Source organism: Astatotilapia calliptera, chromosome 18 (assembly GCF_964374335.1).
Source record: "Astatotilapia calliptera chromosome 18, fAstCal68.1, whole genome shotgun sequence".
Taxonomy (NCBI): domain Eukaryota; kingdom Metazoa; phylum Chordata; class Actinopteri; order Cichliformes; family Cichlidae; genus Astatotilapia; species Astatotilapia calliptera.
This window is the reverse complement of record NC_137439.1, coordinates 24,277,911-24,296,839: the sequence shown is the minus strand read 5'-3', so window position 1 is coordinate 24,296,839 and position 18,929 is coordinate 24,277,911. Positions and strand designations below refer to the sequence as shown.

The 18,929-nt window shown below is 40.5% G+C and overlaps 1 protein-coding gene across 1 annotated transcript; it reads right to left on the bottom strand.

Annotated features, from left to right (window-relative positions):
• Window positions 1-1,642: 1,642 nt before the first annotated feature.
• LOC113010537 (dipeptidyl peptidase 9-like) lies at window positions 1,643-18,922 on the bottom strand. The gene is made up of 21 exons (XM_026149637.2): window positions 18,361-18,922; window positions 16,968-17,051; window positions 16,585-16,823; window positions 16,266-16,378; window positions 14,699-14,872; window positions 13,199-13,370; window positions 12,845-12,955; window positions 12,103-12,231; window positions 11,939-12,000; window positions 11,726-11,826; window positions 11,326-11,503; window positions 11,069-11,228; window positions 10,850-10,929; window positions 10,026-10,178; window positions 9,243-9,378; window positions 7,210-7,355; window positions 6,890-7,036; window positions 6,641-6,793; window positions 6,063-6,205; window positions 5,278-5,389; window positions 1,643-2,774 (listed from the first exon to the last, which is right to left on the bottom strand). Exons 2-21 carry the CDS (start codon window positions 17,021-17,023, stop codon window positions 2,682-2,684), a joined length of 2,658 nt encoding a protein of 885 aa, XP_026005422.1. The 5' UTR covers window positions 17,024-17,051; window positions 18,361-18,922; the 3' UTR covers window positions 1,643-2,681.
• Between the last annotated feature and the right edge of the window lie 7 nt (window positions 18,923-18,929).

Here is an 18,929-nt window from a genome sequence, read left to right as displayed (position 1 = left end):
CTCCCCTTCCACCACACCCCAAAGGTGCTCTATTGGATTGAGATCTGGTGACTCTGCAGACCATTTGAGTACAGTGAACTCATTGTCATGTTCAAGAAACCAGTTTGATTTGAGCTTTGTGACATGGTGTGTTATCCTGCTGGAAGCAGTCATCAGAAGATGGATCCACGCTCAACAATACTCAGGTCCATGGTGCTCAGTTGGTGCCAAGGGCCATAAAAGTGTGCCAACTGGCCTGAACCATTGATATAATGCAGGATGGATCCATGCTTTCGTGCTATTTGTGCCAAATTGTGACCCTACCATCTGAATTTTGCTGCAGAATAATCAGACCAGACTACATTTCTCCAATCTTCTGTTGTCCAGTTTTGGACAACAGGCCATTCTCTATGAACCCTAGATTTTGCTTGAAAATCCAAGTAGATCAGCAGTTTCTGAATCACAGTCACTTAAATCACTATTCATTCCTTATTCTATTGTCCAGGTTGACCTTTAAAAGGCTGCTTTGACCATGGCTACATGCCTAAATGTCTAATTGCACTAATAAGATGTGATGGCTGCACTTACAGCCACACAGTGGTAATACCCACCATGTTAGTGTAGAGGCTTATAAGTAACATTGCATTCACATTTCTTTCTTTAAATATAGGAATTTATTTACAGGACAATAAATAACTGGTTTTGGTTTAGTTAATTCACATATCCACATAACGCTGCATTCTAAAATAAGTGCGCACATTTTAGTTTACACTATTATGTATGATTAATCTTTTGTTTTCTGAGTTACCTTAGTTGCAGCTGTTCCAGTCCCTTGATTAAGGAGCCAAGAGGTGGAAAAGGGGCAGAGCGAGGTTTAAAGGAAGGCTACAAATTGGTTCACGCCATAACTCGGGACCATGGGGGGGAATTGGAGTTCATTATGTTTGGTTTAGTTAGGTTTTGTGTGTTTTACCCCTTTTCCTGTTTTTGTGGGCTGATCAGCCACTATTTAAGTTTCCCCTTTGTCTCGTTAAGTTAGGTCAGTTTGTTTGAGTTATCAGTTGTGTTGTCAACTTTGAGTAGAGTTTTGTTAGTTTGACCTCTTTTATGGGCCCAAGATTTTGATTCTTTTTGCATGAGTTAACCAATTATGTTTTTTGGGTTAAATAAAAAATCATTTTTTGGACTTTAACCTGTGCCTAAGTTTCCTTCACTGCACGGTCCATCACATAAGACATGGCTGATTAGAGGCTTGCAATAACAAGCAAAGGATCAAATATTGCCATTTCCTTCTTCTCCAAAGGCCTGCTTGTTTATTGAAGTGATTTTAAGGGCAGTGGAATCCAGTTAAGTCTCTGCGGTGCTCCCAAATCAATATGAAGCATCACTCAATACATCTAAAGGTTACCACAGCATCAGCTGCCACATGTTTGGGGAGCTTCAAAGCCCTCTTCTTGTAGCTGAGGTGGATTTCTTTAAGTCAGGTGCAGGTCTGATGTGAAGAGGAATACAGGAGCCGGGGGGTCTAATTGAGGCTTTAAGCCACACTTGACATTTAAAATAATAATTTTAAAAAACCTTTTAATCCCAGAAAATATGAAGTACAACAAGACATATAACCCTTCACAGGTAGAAAAACAATAAGACTGCACCAGAAGAAAGCTTGTGACTGATTCATACATTTATTCATTATCATGTACAAATTGTATTTCGGTGGTACAAAGCTGTTGTAAGACTCCAGTGCTCACCCTCTTGTTGTCTTTATTGCAGTAAAAAAGGGAAATACCAGCATGATCAAGAGTCAAGAGGTACTTTGGCAAATATAAATTATGTGTTAAGAAGGCAAGCAGACATCTCGAGCAATGTAATATGACGGGGTAAGACGGCGCAAAAACATCAATGAGTGCCTTCCATCAGCACTCATGAAAAAAAAAAAAAAGAATAAAAATCCATAAAAATATTTCATTTTAAACAACAAACGCTAAAAACACAGACAGAGGAAGAGCCTTGATTTTCTTCCTTTCTTGATTATTACACCAACTCCGAGGTACAGACCCACAGTATGTATGGCTATTGTGAGGGTGGGTGTGAGTGTCTGTGCTTATGTATGAGATGAACTGTATTTTACATATGCATGTATACTGTAAAGGTTTACGTCTGCAAATGCGCGGACACATTTCCATGTCATATCTGTGAACTGTAACCACCGCTTCTACCTCTGACTGGAGTAAACAAAACAGGCTTGGGGGGGCGGGAAAACAATTTGATAACGTTTGGCAGAAACCATCGTGGCTGTAGAAATGAAGATGTGAGTGAGCAATGAGTCAGACTGACACAGCCTGCAAACATTTCTTCACAAGTCTTTGTTCGGCTTTCTGGGTGGGACACCACATGTCGTGCACGTAAACCTTTCTCCAGACTGTACATGGGGGTGAAGGGGGCGTGAAGAAGACTGGGAGAGCAATTGAGTAACAGAAGAAGACAGAGAGGAGGAAATGTAATGCAGAAGTGAGACGAATAGTTGGTTGGGAGGAAAGGAGCTGGTGGCTGCTGGGTGTCTGATGTGTTTCTTGCTGACAGGGTAAACAGTTAGAAATGGGCTGGGGTGGGGAGGTCATGGAGAATACAGGTGGGCGGACAGTTGGGAGGGGTAAAAGAAGGAAGAGGGGAATTTGACTTCACTTGTCCCCTGTTGTCTGATTTTAGAGGTATTGTTGTAGAAAGTGCAGCAGCATTATCTCGTAGTGCTCTCCAGACTCAGGGCAGCGGATACTGTGCCGCTCGTTGGGGTAGACCTTTAAAAATGAAAACAGAGCAATCAACCAACATCAGCAAATTAATTTATAAATTAATACACATGCTCTTTGTGTGTGTACAGTGGGGCAAAAAAGTATTTAGTCAGCCACCGATTGTGCAAGTTCCCCCACCTAAAATGATGACAAAGGTCAGTAATTTGCACCAGAGGTACACTTCAACTGTGAGAGACAGAATGTGAAAAAAAAAATCCATGAATCCACATGGTAGGATTTGTAAAGAATTTATTTGTAAATTAGGGTGGAAAATAAGTATTTGGTCACCTCAAACATGGAAAATCTCTGGCTCTCACAGACCTGTAACGTCTTCTGTAAGAAGCTTTTCTGTCCCCCACTCGTTACCTGTATGAATGGCACCTGTTTGAACTCATCATCTGTATAAAAGACACCTGTCCACAGCCTCAAACAGTCAGACTCCAAACTCCGCCATGGCCAAGACCAAAGAGCTTTCGAAGGACACCAGGAAAAGTATTGTAGACCTGCACCAGACTGGGAAGAGTGAATCTACAATAGGCAAGCAGCTTGGTGTGAAAAAATCAACTGTGGGAGCAATCATCAGAAAATGGAAGACATACAAGACCACTGATAATCTCCCTCGATCTGGGGCTCCACGCAAGATCTCATCCCGTGGGGTCAAAATGATCATGAGAACGGTGAGCAAAGATCCCAGAACCACACGGGGGGACCTGGTGAATGACCTGCAGAGAGCTGGGACCAAAGTAACAAAGGTCACCATCAGTAACACACTACAACGGCAGGGAATCAAATCCCGCAGTGCCAGATGTGTTCCGCTGCTGAAGCCAGTGCATGTCCAGGCCCGTCTGAAGTTTGCCAGAGAGCACATGGATGATACAGCAGAGGATTGGGAGAATGTCATGTGGTCAGATGAAACCAAAGTAGAACTTTTTGGTATAAACTCAACTCGTCGTGTTTGGAGGAAGAAGAATACTGAGTTGCATCCCAAGAACACCATACCTACTGTGAAGCATGGGGGTGGAAACATCATGCTATGGGGCTGTTTTTCTGCCACGGGGACAGGACGACTGATCCGTGTTAAGGACAGAATGAATGGGGCCATGTATCGTGAGATTTTGAGCCAAAACCTCCTTCCATCAGTGAGAACTTTGAAGATGAAACGAGGCTGGGTCTTCCAACATGACAATGATCCAAAACACACCGCCCGGGCAACAAAGGAGTGGCTCCGTAAGAAGCATTTGAAAGTCCTGGAGTGGCCTAGCCAGTCTCCAGACCTCAACCCCATAGAAAATCTGTGGCGGGAGTTGAAAGTCCGTGTTGCTCGGCGACAGCCCCAAAACATCACTGCTCTCGAGAAGATCTGCATGGAGGAATGGGCCAAAATACCAGCTACTGTGTGTGCAAACCTGGTAAAGACCTATAGTAAACGTTTGACCTCTGTTATTGCCAACAAAGGTTATGTTACAAAGTATTGAGTTGTATTTTTGTTATTGACCAAATACTTATTTTCCACCCTGATTTACGAATAAATTCTTTACAAATCCTACCATGTGGATTCATGGATTTTTTTTTTTTCACATTCTGTCTCTCACAGTTGAAGTGTACCTCTGGTGCAAATTACTGACCTCTGTCATCATTTTAGGTGGGGGAACTTGCACAATCGGTGGCTGACTAAATACTTTTTTGCCCCACTGTAACCAATCATATCTAATCTAGAAAATATCTTTTTTGCCTTTGAAGCCACTCATGACCTTCTTTACAAAGGTTGTTTTTGTAGCCTAGCACCTGCTGTTGCTAGGTTACACAAACCATCTCCCTTATCCATATATAACTGGGCCATGAGGGACAAACAAGCGCCGTTTAACCTTTACCCGTGTTGAAGTTGACACTGTGAAGCTCAACACTTCTTGATTTTGATTGGTTGGTGACAGAGAAGTGGTTCAAGAGTTAACTTGTATTTCCAAATGAAAGCACTGAAAGCGCAGCAGGAAAAAGAAGCTGCTTTGCATGATCGCACTGAACGCTGTCGATGCAAAGTGTCACAGCATTGAGGCTGTCATTATGGAAATAGCTGCCCACTGACACTAAAGGTTCAAAATTCAAAACAACAATCCTAATCCTAATATATAATCCAACTACTGTATTATGTTAACTGAAGTTAATTTATTGAACTATAAATAAGTGATACAAGCGAAAATCCTGTGAAAACTAAGATGGCCCTTAGCAGTAAAAGTGCACTTTCTTCTATGTTTCTGGAAGCATGATCTGATATCCAAGTGCTGGTGATGTTATATTATCACCATATAGGCTATATTATCATAATAATAATGTTGGTCCAGGATCAGCCCTGCATCTGACCAGTGATGTTGTTCGATCACTCACTATCACTAACAAACCAACATAAGTGATCAACTGCAGCATTGATCCTGGACAACATGATTGTGATAATGCTGGAACAACATAAACATACACACACACATGTATTATGCTCTTAAGATATGAAACAAACCTGAAGCTGGTAGGGCTTTCCAGCCCGGATTATCTGTGACACTAGAAAATTGGTGTGGAAAAAGTGTACATTCTCATCCAGAAAGCCATGGAGAATAAGCAAACGGTTGGGCCTGAAGAAGAGAGTTACGATGTGATTAGTTAAACTGCAATGAATACGTGTTCTGAGAACAGTAAAAACATGTTCCCAACATTACAAATGTTTTAAGTGGCACAAAGAGATTTACAGAATGATTACACAAATGCAGTTGTAAAAAATCTTTTACTCTCTCTTTCAGTATCACGTTTTTAAGGTCATCGCTAGAACCCTAAATAGTGAGGTTCCGTCAGGATGCAATCTTAATGTTAGCAGAACTTATTTTACATACAAAAAAATAATAATAATAATAATCCACAGCTTTTGACTTAAAGGAAGACCCTGCTACTGAAACATCAATAACTCAACGTTCCTCAGCTAATGAAAATGATCCAAGTAGCCCAAGGACACAGAGGCAAGGTGTGGCATGCACAAGCACGAGTTCAAGAGTTTAAATGTTTTAAGAGTCACATTTAAAGGTGTTTCATAAGAATGAGACTGATTTTTTTAAGAAGTGTTTGAACTGTCAGTTGCACACAGGTATCGGACTGACCAAATGTGAAGCACATTTAACCAAAATATAACATTAAAGATCCTACAATCGTTATTAAAATGCAGAGACAATATGAGAAACTGCAGAGAATGTGCGTTTTGATTTTAAAAACATTTTTCTTTCTTGTTAACTTAAATAAGAGTGTGTGTGTACTGACTCGCTAGGGAGCTTGTCCACATGCAGCGCCACAGATCCCTCCTCGTAGCCCTGTTGGTTGTTCTCAGGCACATCCATGTAGCGCTCTGTGTAGCCTGTGTCATAGGCCATCCACACAGTCACTGGGGCACCTGCAATAGCCAGCTGTCAGGGATGGAAAAGAAATAACATTAAAAGAAAAAGAATTCATCTTAATCTGGAAAGAAGTCACTTTGCAGGAGAGTAATTGTTTAGGCTTACTGTGTGTGTTATAATACGATTATTAATGGTATATTCTGATGTCATTGTTTTACATCTGATATGCACGCATGTCACAAGAAAAATTTTGATGTATCTGCAGACATCTCTACTTAATAATGACTAATGGCTAACACACTCCAAGACAGACACCATGTGGATGCAACTGGCAACTGCATCACAAATGAGGTTATGAGCAATAAGGAAACGGAGAATTAAGAAATGATTTCTCCACTTTATATTGCATTAAATAACAAATGCCTGCATGTTTTGGGCTATAGGTAAAAGTTTAATATGGTTTTAACAATAAACGACAGCTTGAGGGTAAACAGGTAGTCCAACCTTAAAGACATTGGGTCGCTGGATGAGGCCCATGAGAGAAAGGAAACCTCCATAGGACCAGCCATGGATGGCAACACGGCTCAGGTCCACAAAGTTAAACTTCTCTGCTACATACTGCAGCCCCTCCACCTGGTCTTCAATCTCTACTTGACCCTGGAGAGGCAAACAGAGTTATTTCGGCTGGAGCTTTGACATCACATCTATTTCTTTAATGATACTGGATTATTATTTGTATGTGTCAAACTTTACCATTTTGTTTTTCAGTGCTCCTTCAAATTCAAGGCCCCTCTGACAAGAACCCCTCCCATCAATGACAACCACAGCATAGCCGAGAGAAGCCAGTGTGTTCAGGCGGAGGTATTTCATGCCCTTAAAAGAGTTGTTAACCAACTGCACCTACATATACAAAGACATAATCATATTCTTAGAAACATTTTGTTTACACAGTAATAGACTTTCAGAGCAGCATTTATTAGCCACAAAGGGAAGGCAGCAATGATTAAATCTTATGTAACAAAGCCGTATGATTACACAGTTAGAAGTAAGATGGATAAGATGCAGCTACAAACCTGTGGGCCTCCGTAGACAAAGAGAACAGTGGGGTGTTTCCGCCCAGACTGCAGGTTGTGAGGCTTGTATACCATCCCATAAAGCTGGAAGCCTGACTTCCCCGGAAAGTCGAAAATCTCAGGTGGATTGTAATCTCCCGGACAACCTGGATGACATCAACAAGCAGTCACCAGGTTAGGCATACGCAAACAAGGTTTTATGTAATAAAAAAAAAGTAAATTGTGAAATGACTGGTTCTCTTATATAAAGCTTTTCTACTCAAAGTGCTTCATACAGCATGCCTGAGAACCCTTTGTCAACAAATGTTACAGCAGAAAAAAACCTCAGCACTCTAAAACATTTTACAGAACTAAATGATTGTTTGGGAATAAAAAAATGAAACGTTTTAGTGTTTAAGGTTACTGATACTCTTGAACCTGTACTATATTCCACAGCTGGACTCTGCTGCAGGTTTATTTTTCATTCCCTCAGCCAGATTTTTACAGCTTCAAAACATTGTTTCAGCTAACAGCACAATCATGACAAGCAACTCTGTAGAAGCTCCTGCAATGGGGTGGCGGTTAACAGGGATTTATGTTTTAGTGGGAAATCTTCACCTCAACCACCCCTCTCTAGAAATTTAACTACAGATTGCATCGACTGTGATTTGCTTGTTCGTGCATTGTGCATGTTCGGCTACTTTGAGTTAGTATATTGATTGTTATTCTCTAAGTGGCTAAATACAAGGAAACATAATTCTAACATCAATGTAAGGACTCTCTAATGTCAGTAAATTTCAGGTGGGAAATTGCAGAATTTATCGGAATGGACATGAAGGCAGAAAAAAACAAAACCAACAAACAAACAAATAAAATGCTGTCTATCGTCTGGTGCCACACATAAAACACCAAGATACGGCCACAAGGTAATTACACATAATGCACCTGCACAAGCATAAATGCTAGCAACGATGTCGGCCACTAGATAGTTTACACCGTCTGCAAAAATTCCCTGCAAAAGTCTAAATCAAGACTTCTGCTTCAATTCCTACTCTTCCAACAAAGCACAAACTGTTCAAGCTGACACCCATATAATGAAAACTACATTAACTAAAGGTGTAGTGCTAAAAAAATTTATATAGAGCAATTTTCAATCCATTGTGATTAAGGAGCTTGCAAAGAAAAGCGTCTGGACTTCTTTAAGTTGCTTGAAGACGTTTCACCTCTCATCCGGATGAGAGGTGAAACGTCTTCAAGCAACTTAAAGAAGTCCAGACGCTTTTCTTTGCAAGCTCCTTTGACTTGCTTGAAGACGTTTCACCTCTCATCCGAGAAGCTTCAGTTCTAAGGTCAAATGGTGGAGAGTCCCAGATATAAACCTAGTGGGAGTGACCCCCCACAGAGGGACAAAAGGGACACTGAAGAAGCTTCCCGGATGAGAGGTGAAATGTCTTCAAGCAACTTAAAGAAGTCCAGACGCTTTTCTTTGCAAGCTCCTTTGACTACGATGACCTGGATGACTGAGAACCTTCACAGACAATCCATTGTGATGGTTTGGTCCATGATAAGTAGTTTGAATTAAAGAGGTTAATAAACTTTAAGCCTTAAATTTCAGGAGTTCCAAAGCTCCCAGAAACAGAAGAAATGTGATGATGTTTAGGATCGTCTCCTGATATGAACACTCACACTTGGACAGACTATCCTCTGCACAAAACTATACTGACACAGAGAGGCTTTGTTTTGTTTAATGCCAGACTTGTAATTTTTTAACTGCAAGAGAGGTTTTAAAAAAAAGGGAACAAAACATTTACCATGTGAAAACCAAATTTATCAAATCCTTTGAGAGATTTTAAAACAATGACTCTTGGCTGACTTTTCCTTTAGTTTGACAAAACGTCAAACAAGTACTTTTCGTTGGAACTAACCACTTATAGACAGAGGAATGCAGTTGCTCTTGGATACTATCTCAGTGTACACACTGCTGACAAGCAGTGCCTCTCCGTCTTTAGTACGAGCGATGTTACATGGTCTTTTTTACATCAGGCTCTGTTTACCTGGCGATTCCATCATGCTGGCCCAGAACTCAGGAACCATGTGCAGCGGGTCACCTTCTGAGCCAGTCAGCTTGTAGACGTGAACACAGGGAGGAGTACTCACGTTGCTGTAGTGGCTGACAAAAAAGTCAAAGTTCTGCAAGAAGAGAGAAGAGAAAGAGATGCCTTATAAAGAAGAGGAAGGAAATAAAAGGCAAGAGGGATGCAAAGTTGTATCACTAACTACAACAAAGCCCGACATGAGACACTATCAAGTATGCTGTCAACACTCTCTTTAACCCTCTCAGGCCCGAATTAAGTTTTTTGTTGCTAATGCACAACCAAGTCCTGCAGTGGTACTTCTGAGTAAAAAAACCTCATAAAATATGTATGTGGGGTAATCAGGATGTTAGGTCGTAACTGCCTGCCTGGAGAAGGTTAAATGCTTCCTTCAAGCCAGTGCTTTATTTCTCACTGCTCTTAAGCAGGCAGTTTCTCTCTTTACTTAAACCTTCTCTATATCCTCTATTAGCTGTACTTAATCTGGACTGGTCTTGTTTCCCCAGGTGTAAGACAACAACACTTATATTTATTTATTTATTTATTTTTCATATATTTGAAATGTAATTCTGGCACTGACTGAAGTATTTGTTCCCACCAGAACTACTCAAAACAGTAAAATATGTTAAAGCAACTCAACTGTTGAGCAACATGTTAAAAAAAACAGGTGGATAAACAGCTGGATTACTGAAATTTGCACACAGAGTTAAGCAAACAGGTACGTGCACAAATAAATGATAGTACCTGACTAACAGAGCAGCTATGAGAGAAGCCAGGCTTAGTTAGTCTGACCACATCTCCAGGTGACTCATAGCTGACCACGTAAAGATGATGCTCCAGAGGAGTGTCTCTGGTGCCCTGGAAATACACCAACTTTGTTGCCTCATTGACCCAGATCTAGCAAAGGAAACATTAGAGAGCATTTGAAGGTGAATGAAAACAGCAGCTCTCAGCAAAAATACAGCAATTTCAGATGCCATAAAGTAGTCCATGACAAACCTAAATAAAGCCAGTGGAAAATCTTTGTTTCAAGTAATATATTAAATAGTTTAGAAAAGCTGACACCTAGTCAGCATTGGTGCTGAACTCCAGAATACAAAATACAGAAAATACAGTAAAATGTACATTTCAAACAAACATGTATATTTGAGTGTTCTAGTGATTTTTTTAAAGGTAGCATCAGGTTAACTTGTCATCTTTCAGCTTCAGTAGCATTTGACGGTGTTTGCATGTCAACATGTTTAGACATTTTCTGTCCATCTGTTTTACCCAGACTGAAAACAAAAAAATGCCTGAAACAAGCAAAAATTGAAATTGACTGCAGCAGAAGCCTGACAGAAAATCTCCAGGGAAATACCAAATGTCAGTTGATGTGGATCTGTTGTCAACTTCAGACACTGCAGCACCAGTCTTTTTATAAACACCCTAAAATTAGGATTTAGAATCAACACTCCAAATTCATGATCATTACTTGAGATTAAAATTGAGAACTGCCCAAATATTTTCTTACTGAGTTCACCTGTATCTCTCATAAGTGTGATTTTTTTTCTTTTGTATTTGGCACTCACCTTGGAGCCATGTCTTGCCAACACTTCCCATTCCCCACAGGTCAATGTAACCTCTTCTTTGATTGCACATTTAAAGTCTCCTGGAGGACAAAAAAGTAAAAATCAACATTCTATAATGTAAACGCTAACAGCTGAGTCTAAAGACAAAAGTAATATCAGCCTAAAAAAATCTGATTATTTCATTTCAAATCAATGCAGAGGCATCTCCTAGTTTCGTACCCTCTAGGTGCTGGTATTCCTCTATCCAACGGTAGCAGCCTGGTTGTAACTGGGATGTGATTTTATACAGATGGCTGAAACCTGTTTTAGACTCATTTACCCAAATGAAAGTAAACTCATCTTCTGTCGTTTGAATAAAGGGATAGAATATATCGTGAACCTGCAGAAAGAAAGAAAGCGTCATAATTAGAATTTATAAATGTACTTAATCAGTTTATTTTAAAGGTAACCATAGAGAGCTGTGAGAAAACATTTACATTTATCCAGACGTCAGTGGTTTCTTCATAGATTATGTATGGCTGCGTGTTAGTGGGCACAGCCTCCAGACTCTCCTGTCTTAGAGCTGGATCATCTGTCACTGGGATGAAGAGGGCGGGTGGCAGCAGAACAAGTTGCAGTTTCCTCTGACTGCGGTCTAACAGCACTGCCCAACCACTACAACAGAGAGCAGACAACGATCAAAAGACTGATTTGTATGGAATGATGAGCAATCGTGAATGAAAAATAGTTCCCTCCAGTACAACTTCTGTAAAAACTAACGAGACTGTTGTGTACGTCCATAGCTCCCAAACTGAAGCTACAATTTTAAAAGGTTCTCAATCAGATAGTTTCTTATGCTGGTTTATTCTGAGAGTGGCAGAATTTTGCAACACTCACTATTTGCCGTCACTCGTCCATCCTACTCTGGCGATGTATTCTGTCCCAGGAAACAAGGAGTTAAAGGGGGCGACCAGTTCTTTGTCGTGTGTGCTCACTATCTGTAAATACACATACACATACATACGCACACGTGAGATAAAGATCATGCTAAAGAATGAAGATGCTAAAGCACGTAGAAAAAAAGTGAAGAAAAGGAAGTGAGACACTTGCTCTTCCTTGATGATCTGTCTTGATCTCTGCCAGTTTAAGTGTAGACTGGGGATTTTTGCTACCTGTAAATAAGAGATTAGAAAAAAATACAAGTTGTAGAAATGTGTGCGTATGTTTTCACTACTCTAAATCCTTGTGCATACATTGTGCAAACCTGCACTGACCTGTGCGAGGATATCTGTATGCGTCTGCTTTCCGCTCCTCAAGTGCCGGAGATGGAACATGAATAATTTCTACCTCTGTTTCATCCACCTCTTCATACAGAAGGTACACTGTTTTACCTCCATTAGGGTCTGACGGGAGAAAAACAATTAACGCAATTTATCCAAAGAAACAGAACCTATAACATGCGCTGCAAGAATTGTTCCTTAAGAATTGCTTTTGTTAGTAAGAGCCATTGAGCCGAGAACCTACTCGGCTCAACTCAACGCAGCTCGATTCAACTCAGTTTCGGAAGTTTTCCATTACAATTGAGTGCCACCTAATGTACGTGGGGTCGTTATAGCAGTGCAGCTGAAAGTTCAGCGACATTATTTGTATGCAACACGAACACCATAACAATAGAGGGCATCGAGGTGATGGTACACCCGCTGCTCAGTGTATGGCTTTTTGTCAGGCTCGGGGACCACAATGTTTTTTCTCATTGCCAGGTTTAAAAAATGGCAGCTTCGATTTTTGTGAAGGAGACACTCTCATGACTCATCGAGTGACGCCACTGACTGACAATCGGCCGCATGCAGTCTGATGACATCACATTTTTTGGATCAGATCTCAGGTCACTTGGAATCCTGGCCAAGCGGGTACTAAAAAGTACCTGGTACCAGGTACTACCACCTAATGGAAAACCCTAAAAACTGAGTCGAGCCGAGCTGAGCTGGTACTATTGGAAAAAGACATACGGCTGACCTTCTACTGCTGTGGGGCTCCACCAGTAGCCAGTGAAACGGTCAAACTCTTCCTGTATGACAAAAGTTGCTACACCTGCAGACTTGGGGTCCTCCTTAACATTATCTAAACCTGGGAGAAATTGAATAAATTAGCAAATGGGTTCAAATCCATATGCCATATTCATATGCCTAAACACAAAACTGAACATGTGGGATCTCAAAGTTGTTTTCTCTCTGCGCTACAAAGTGAAATTGGATGAGAAAAAACAGGGAAGATGAAGTGCCAAAACAAGACACACACTAATAGTGTGAAATTTGTAAAGCTCACTCAATAAAAATACTGCTTAAATAAAAAAAAACTGAGTCTTCAGACCTTTATGGCAGTACGTGAGTCGCCTTTCCTCGCCTGTCTTAATGTTGGCTATCCACAAGTCATTGTTGTTGATAAAGGCTATAAAGTCTGGATCTCCGGGGCAGATCTTGGGGTCCATACGGGTCCCTGAGCACTGGGTCTTGATCTCCATAGGCTTTACAGGAGCTGACTGCTAAAACCAACAAAAACAGTCTTAGTCAAAAGGAAATTGAATGTTACGTGGACAAAGCGAGAGCCTTATGAAAACATTAACCTGATTCATGAAAAAAAAAAATTGGAAGTTTAGAGGAAAGACATCAGGACAATCAAAAAGAGTTCTGTAAACTAAGTTAACTCCGTCTGTAACATCTGCTGACTTGAAATACTTGTTGAGTTGTAAAGAGAAGCTCAAATAACAGCTTGAGATTGTTGGTCTGCACAGCCAAGTAAATGACAGCAAGTACAGACCACCCATATGGATGCACGTGGTTATTTTCAGTGACTCAGACCAGCTCATGATTTTGTAAAGTGACTCAATGCATTCGAGCTATTGCAATTTCTCCTACCAGTGAGGATGTTGTTGTATGTTTATACAAATCTCATTTATCTATTATTCGACCAGTTTGTTTATTCTTTTTATCTTGCTAAACCCATCAAGATTCAGCAGCAGCATCATGCACTCCAAAAACTCTTTAAATACAGTGTAATGTACAAGGGTCTAAGGAAATCCCTGTTACTTCAAGCAGGCTAAAAAGCTGCATTAAAATTATAAAAGGCACAAGCACAGGGGGAGAAAGACCTGAAGTGCACCTCTGACAAACAATCTAAATGAATCTTAATCCAAGGCCCAAACCGAGTTTTACAGCTTTTACTATTGATAGACATCTAAAACATGTTAACTCTCCCAAGATTTGTAGTCAATACACCAATTTGAAACTCCTATGTCACCTTGTTTTTGAGTTATTGCATTCACAAACTCAGGTGTTCCATTGCTTGCCTGTCTGTCCACCAGGCAGGGTGATAGCATTACCCCCATCAGCCTTTTAGAGCTGATGGGTAAAAACTGAGCTGTACTGTGGAAATTACTTATATTAAGATGTCGGAGGGATTCAATGTGCAGTTACACTTCTTTACACTGACAGAAAGGGGAGTTTCAGTTTCACGGCCCACTTAAGAACAAAGTGGCCCACAACGCAAAGTCAGTCTAACATTCCTGCTCTAGCCATTAATCACACAAACACATGAAATGTAATAACTTATAACATTATTCTATGTAATAACACTATTCACTGACTGTGTGTCTGGAAGAAAGTCTGACAGGAGACTCACAGATAGAGATCATCTCTACCTTGCAGGTATTCCTTGGTACTGTATCCCTCTAATTGAACGGATACACAGTATTTAAAGGTTTATGAGCCAAAGTAATGTATTTAACATAACAGTGTCTTTACACAGCTGTACTGATCCATTCTTTAATCAAGAGAATCTAAGAATTGCAAAAAATTGAGCAGCTGTACTCACGATGAAACCATTGTTGCCACCGTCTTGACAGTAGAATAGGCTATTACTAGCCTGGAAGAGGAACAGTCCAGTCTGGGAATGGTAGTCATAGGATGTAATACCAAATGCTCCCAAACGTTTACGCTCTCTCAGCAACTCCTCCTCTCGAGAATATGCCCCCTGGTGCGGCGTAGCCTTAGAGCAACAACAGGAAAACATGTGGATAAGATTTGAATTTACCAAAGGGATTTTTAGAGGTTTGCTGTGTAAACCTGTGCATATGCAACGGTACATATATGTAAAAATTTAGGGCTGGGTATCGTCACTGATTTCTAGAATCGATTTGATTCCAATTCACAAGGTCCCGAATCGATTCGAATCAATTCGAATCGGGGAAATTTTGCCTCAGACAGTAAAAAATATTATAATTCAGATCATGCATCAGTACATTTCCATATTTATTTATCTATAAAAAGAAAGCTGACACTTGCGAGACTTTATCAAAGGTGTAAGCATCACAGCAGATGCCTTTGTGTCAAAGTAGCTGATGATAAAACACAGAAAAACATGAAGGTGATTTTCCTGGCCTGGGATTTTATACAAATATTCTGCAGTAGATCAAAAACGAAGGAAAAACCATTAATCAACATATGAACAGTACCTGATGCTGCTGAAGTGAAGCAGAGGAAAGTTACAGAGGTTTTATTAGAGACACAGCTAAGCGATTTGCAATTTTGCATAATTTTAAAAAGTTTAAATTTGTTCAGTAGCCTATTGAACGGCAGAAATGAGGCTTTCTTTACAGAAGTAAGTAAAAGGAAAAAAACACAGCAGCCGACAGCGCTGTAAACAACGGTATAATTGTGCGCAAGCGAATAATAAAGAAAACAGATTTTTAGACGGGAAACTGTTCTTGAAGTATACAGAGAGAGAGAGAGAGAGAGAGAGAGAGCTGTGCATGAAGTGTGATTTTATCGTGGTGGAAGCAAAGCAGCAAAAGTAAGAAGGAATCCGTGACGATGTTTATCAAATGTGAAGCGTAATATGCTGCTTCTTTTGCTGCTGGTTCAGTGAATTTTGGTTGAAGAGAGATAAAACCTGCAGCTCAGAATCTAGTGCAAAAAATACGTAAACACAAAGCGCGGACCCGCCGAAGCATCAGAATCAGCGAGCTGTCGGCTTTCAGCCCCGACAGTGTCCGTGCCGTCGGGTGAGAAAGGCAACATCTCACTGATTCTGATGCGTCGGCGGGTCCGCGCTTTGTGTTTACGTCTTTGTGCAGAATCCGTGTACCTGCTCACATTTACTGATTTAGCTGTTTGGTGGTTGTTGAAATTTTGTGAGGTTTAACCTGAGATTCTGGCTTTTCGGGCAAAATAAATTTATATTAAAAAATCGATTCAGGATTTTAATGAATCGATATATTTATATGTAACATAATAAATGAGAAACACATGATTAAACCACCTTCATCTGCCCCATCATCCCTTCATAGTGGTTGGATAGTATTTTGGACTTCAATAACAACATACTGGGTAGTTTGGTTGTGGCACAAACAGAGAGGAGAGAGGAGAGATGGGGAATTCACCTGGAAGTGATCCAGCATCTGTTTCCATGACAACACTAAGAGGGCCTCTTTCCGAATCTTCTTGGGGATTTCTGAGTAGAGTAATGAGTTCTCTCTGCTTCCATAAGGCATTCCTGGTAAGCGCAAAGAAAAGCAACAAAGGCAGTGTCAACAAGAAACAACAGGCATTTCACCGTGACTGTTTTAGTATTATGAGGCAATCATCCTCTGCTGCCTTGAGCAGAAAAGCATGACTGAGGTCAACTGAAAGGAGTACAGTTGAGAAAAAGACAGAAATGACCAATTACAAGCTGATACTGGGCATTTTTGTGCGGCTTACCGAGGTAGTAGAGCCGGTGGGAGTGGGGTCCATTTTCATCATTTTTCTGCACAAACTGGAAGTCATGGGGAGCCTTGTTGGCAATCATGCCTGAGTACTTCCTGCTACAGTGGATAATATCTCGCAGGCCCTCCCAAGAGTGTTTCTCCACAAAGAACTGAGATGGCACATCCTCCATTTCCACCACCTCTGCATTATCCGAAAGGCCGTCCACAGCCGTCATGCTCACAGTCACACAGCTGCACGTTGACATTACAAAGAACTGATAAGTGGTGCAGAAACCAAGGCACACCTACACAAGGCCATTCATTTATTGGAACTGGTTTAAATATTATTCATCCGTTTTTTTTAACCAAGGCAGAGAGACTACATGAACACTGTACCTTGTCCAGATACCGTCTTTATTGTCACAAAGTCTGACCTTCTTGACTCTATGCATTCACTGGTTAACACGTTTGACGTCAGATCTGTAACCAATAGAAGAAGTACAGATGTAATGTTAAAAAATTGTAAATAAAATTAGTTAGCAAATTTGGAATTTGGGTCATCAATTCTTTATAACAAAAGCTAGACACAGTCAAGAAATCTGTCTGCACCAGGCTGTTCTTGTCCCATTAGATTGAGCCACAGTGCATAACACAAATACAGAAAGTGGGCCCCAAACAGAGGGGAAAATGTATCCTTTATTAAGACTTCAAAGGATACTTGCATACTGCAGTGTCCACTAAAGATGTGAAATCCCCTGAACGATTTTTATATGCAAGTCTATGATAGCACAAAAGCAGCTGCCACATCTACAACTCAGCTTCAGGTGAAATACAGGATTTATAGTATAGCCCACATTTCTGCCTTTATAATCTCTGTTTAGTGAGAGATTATATGACGCAAACACCTGTGTGGGGGGATACTGTCTAAACAACGGAGATGCTTTTCTGATGCTACTCCTTTGGTAATTATAGTTGACTAATCTAATATTATGGTGAGGCCACTTACATCTGTGTTTAACAAACTCGCAATCAAAACACCAACCAGCATGTACCACAGAATTCGTATAGATGGCCCTAAATAGCGAATTCAACAATAATTTGTTAATCGTCATGTACGAATGTATAATAGCCATACCGTAAATCTTCGCTTGGGTGAAGAACATCTGTAACGTTATTACCGTATGTCTAGTCCTTGTAATCCTCCTATTAGCAATTAAAATTTAACTTAACGTGGCCTCGATCTTACTAAACACGTTAAAATTACAGGGACCTATGTGCCAGTTGTAAAATAATATACGGAAAGAGCCCATTTGAGTCAGGTAGATACCTGACAGCGTTTAAAGGCTTAATATTAAGGATGGGAAATTAGTAGAGTGAAATGGTAAAATAATAATAATAATAATACCGGTGCCGCTGATGGTAACAGTTAAGGTTAGCTTGCCTACAATAGATCTTTGTTCTTGATTTGCAACTACTCACTCACGCCGGGAAAAAACACCGGCAAATTTATTTGAGCGAACATTTCAAACTCAGCCGATGTTACTTACATCATGAGGTGAACAACAAAACCCCAAAGATTTTAAAAACAGGCAGCAAAAGACAGTTATTAAATCGTGTTTGCCTTCGCTGCCTTTTGACAGGACTGTTCCCCTCTGTCATTCTCGCTCTGAAGCTAACAAGCTAGCTGCCGTTAACCGGGCTGGAAGCTAGGTTGCCACAAGCTAGCGGTGTCTGGTTTTCTATAAAAACAGGCTCTGTGAAAGAAGTTAAAATTTAAACCAACACTCACCAATTCGGCCACTGTTTCTTTACCCGGCTTACAAACCTTATTAGCTCGATGTCAATAAACAGTTTTGAGACCGCTAGAGCTTGTATCCATGGCCCAGAATGGCCACACTCAAATTGCAGCTGGCTCTAAGATTCAAGAGGCGGAACATTCGTACTGGTGGAGTACAAACCCGGTGCTTTTTTTCCAGCCGCACCGCTGTTGCTGCTCTGGTTTCAGCGGCGGCAGGAACTTTGTGGTCAGTATTACAACTGCTCACCTTATTTGAGCATGAACAGCTTCCCAGGTTAGGCGCTGATGCCTGATGTTTAAAGCTTCAAGATGAAGCAGAGACCATGTCAAAAAGGCTGAAAGCCTCTAATTAGCAAGTCACCAATAATTTTGATGTACATAGCATCTTTTGTTTTGTAAAGAAATGTTACATTTCAGGGACTTAGATCATTTCAGCATAAATCAAAATTCAAACAAAAGCACCTTATCTTTGAGTCTTGCATTCATGAGGTTTCTGTCACCATGCCATCTTTAAAATATGCATTCAATTTTCATTTTGACCCATAATGTAAAAGAAAATC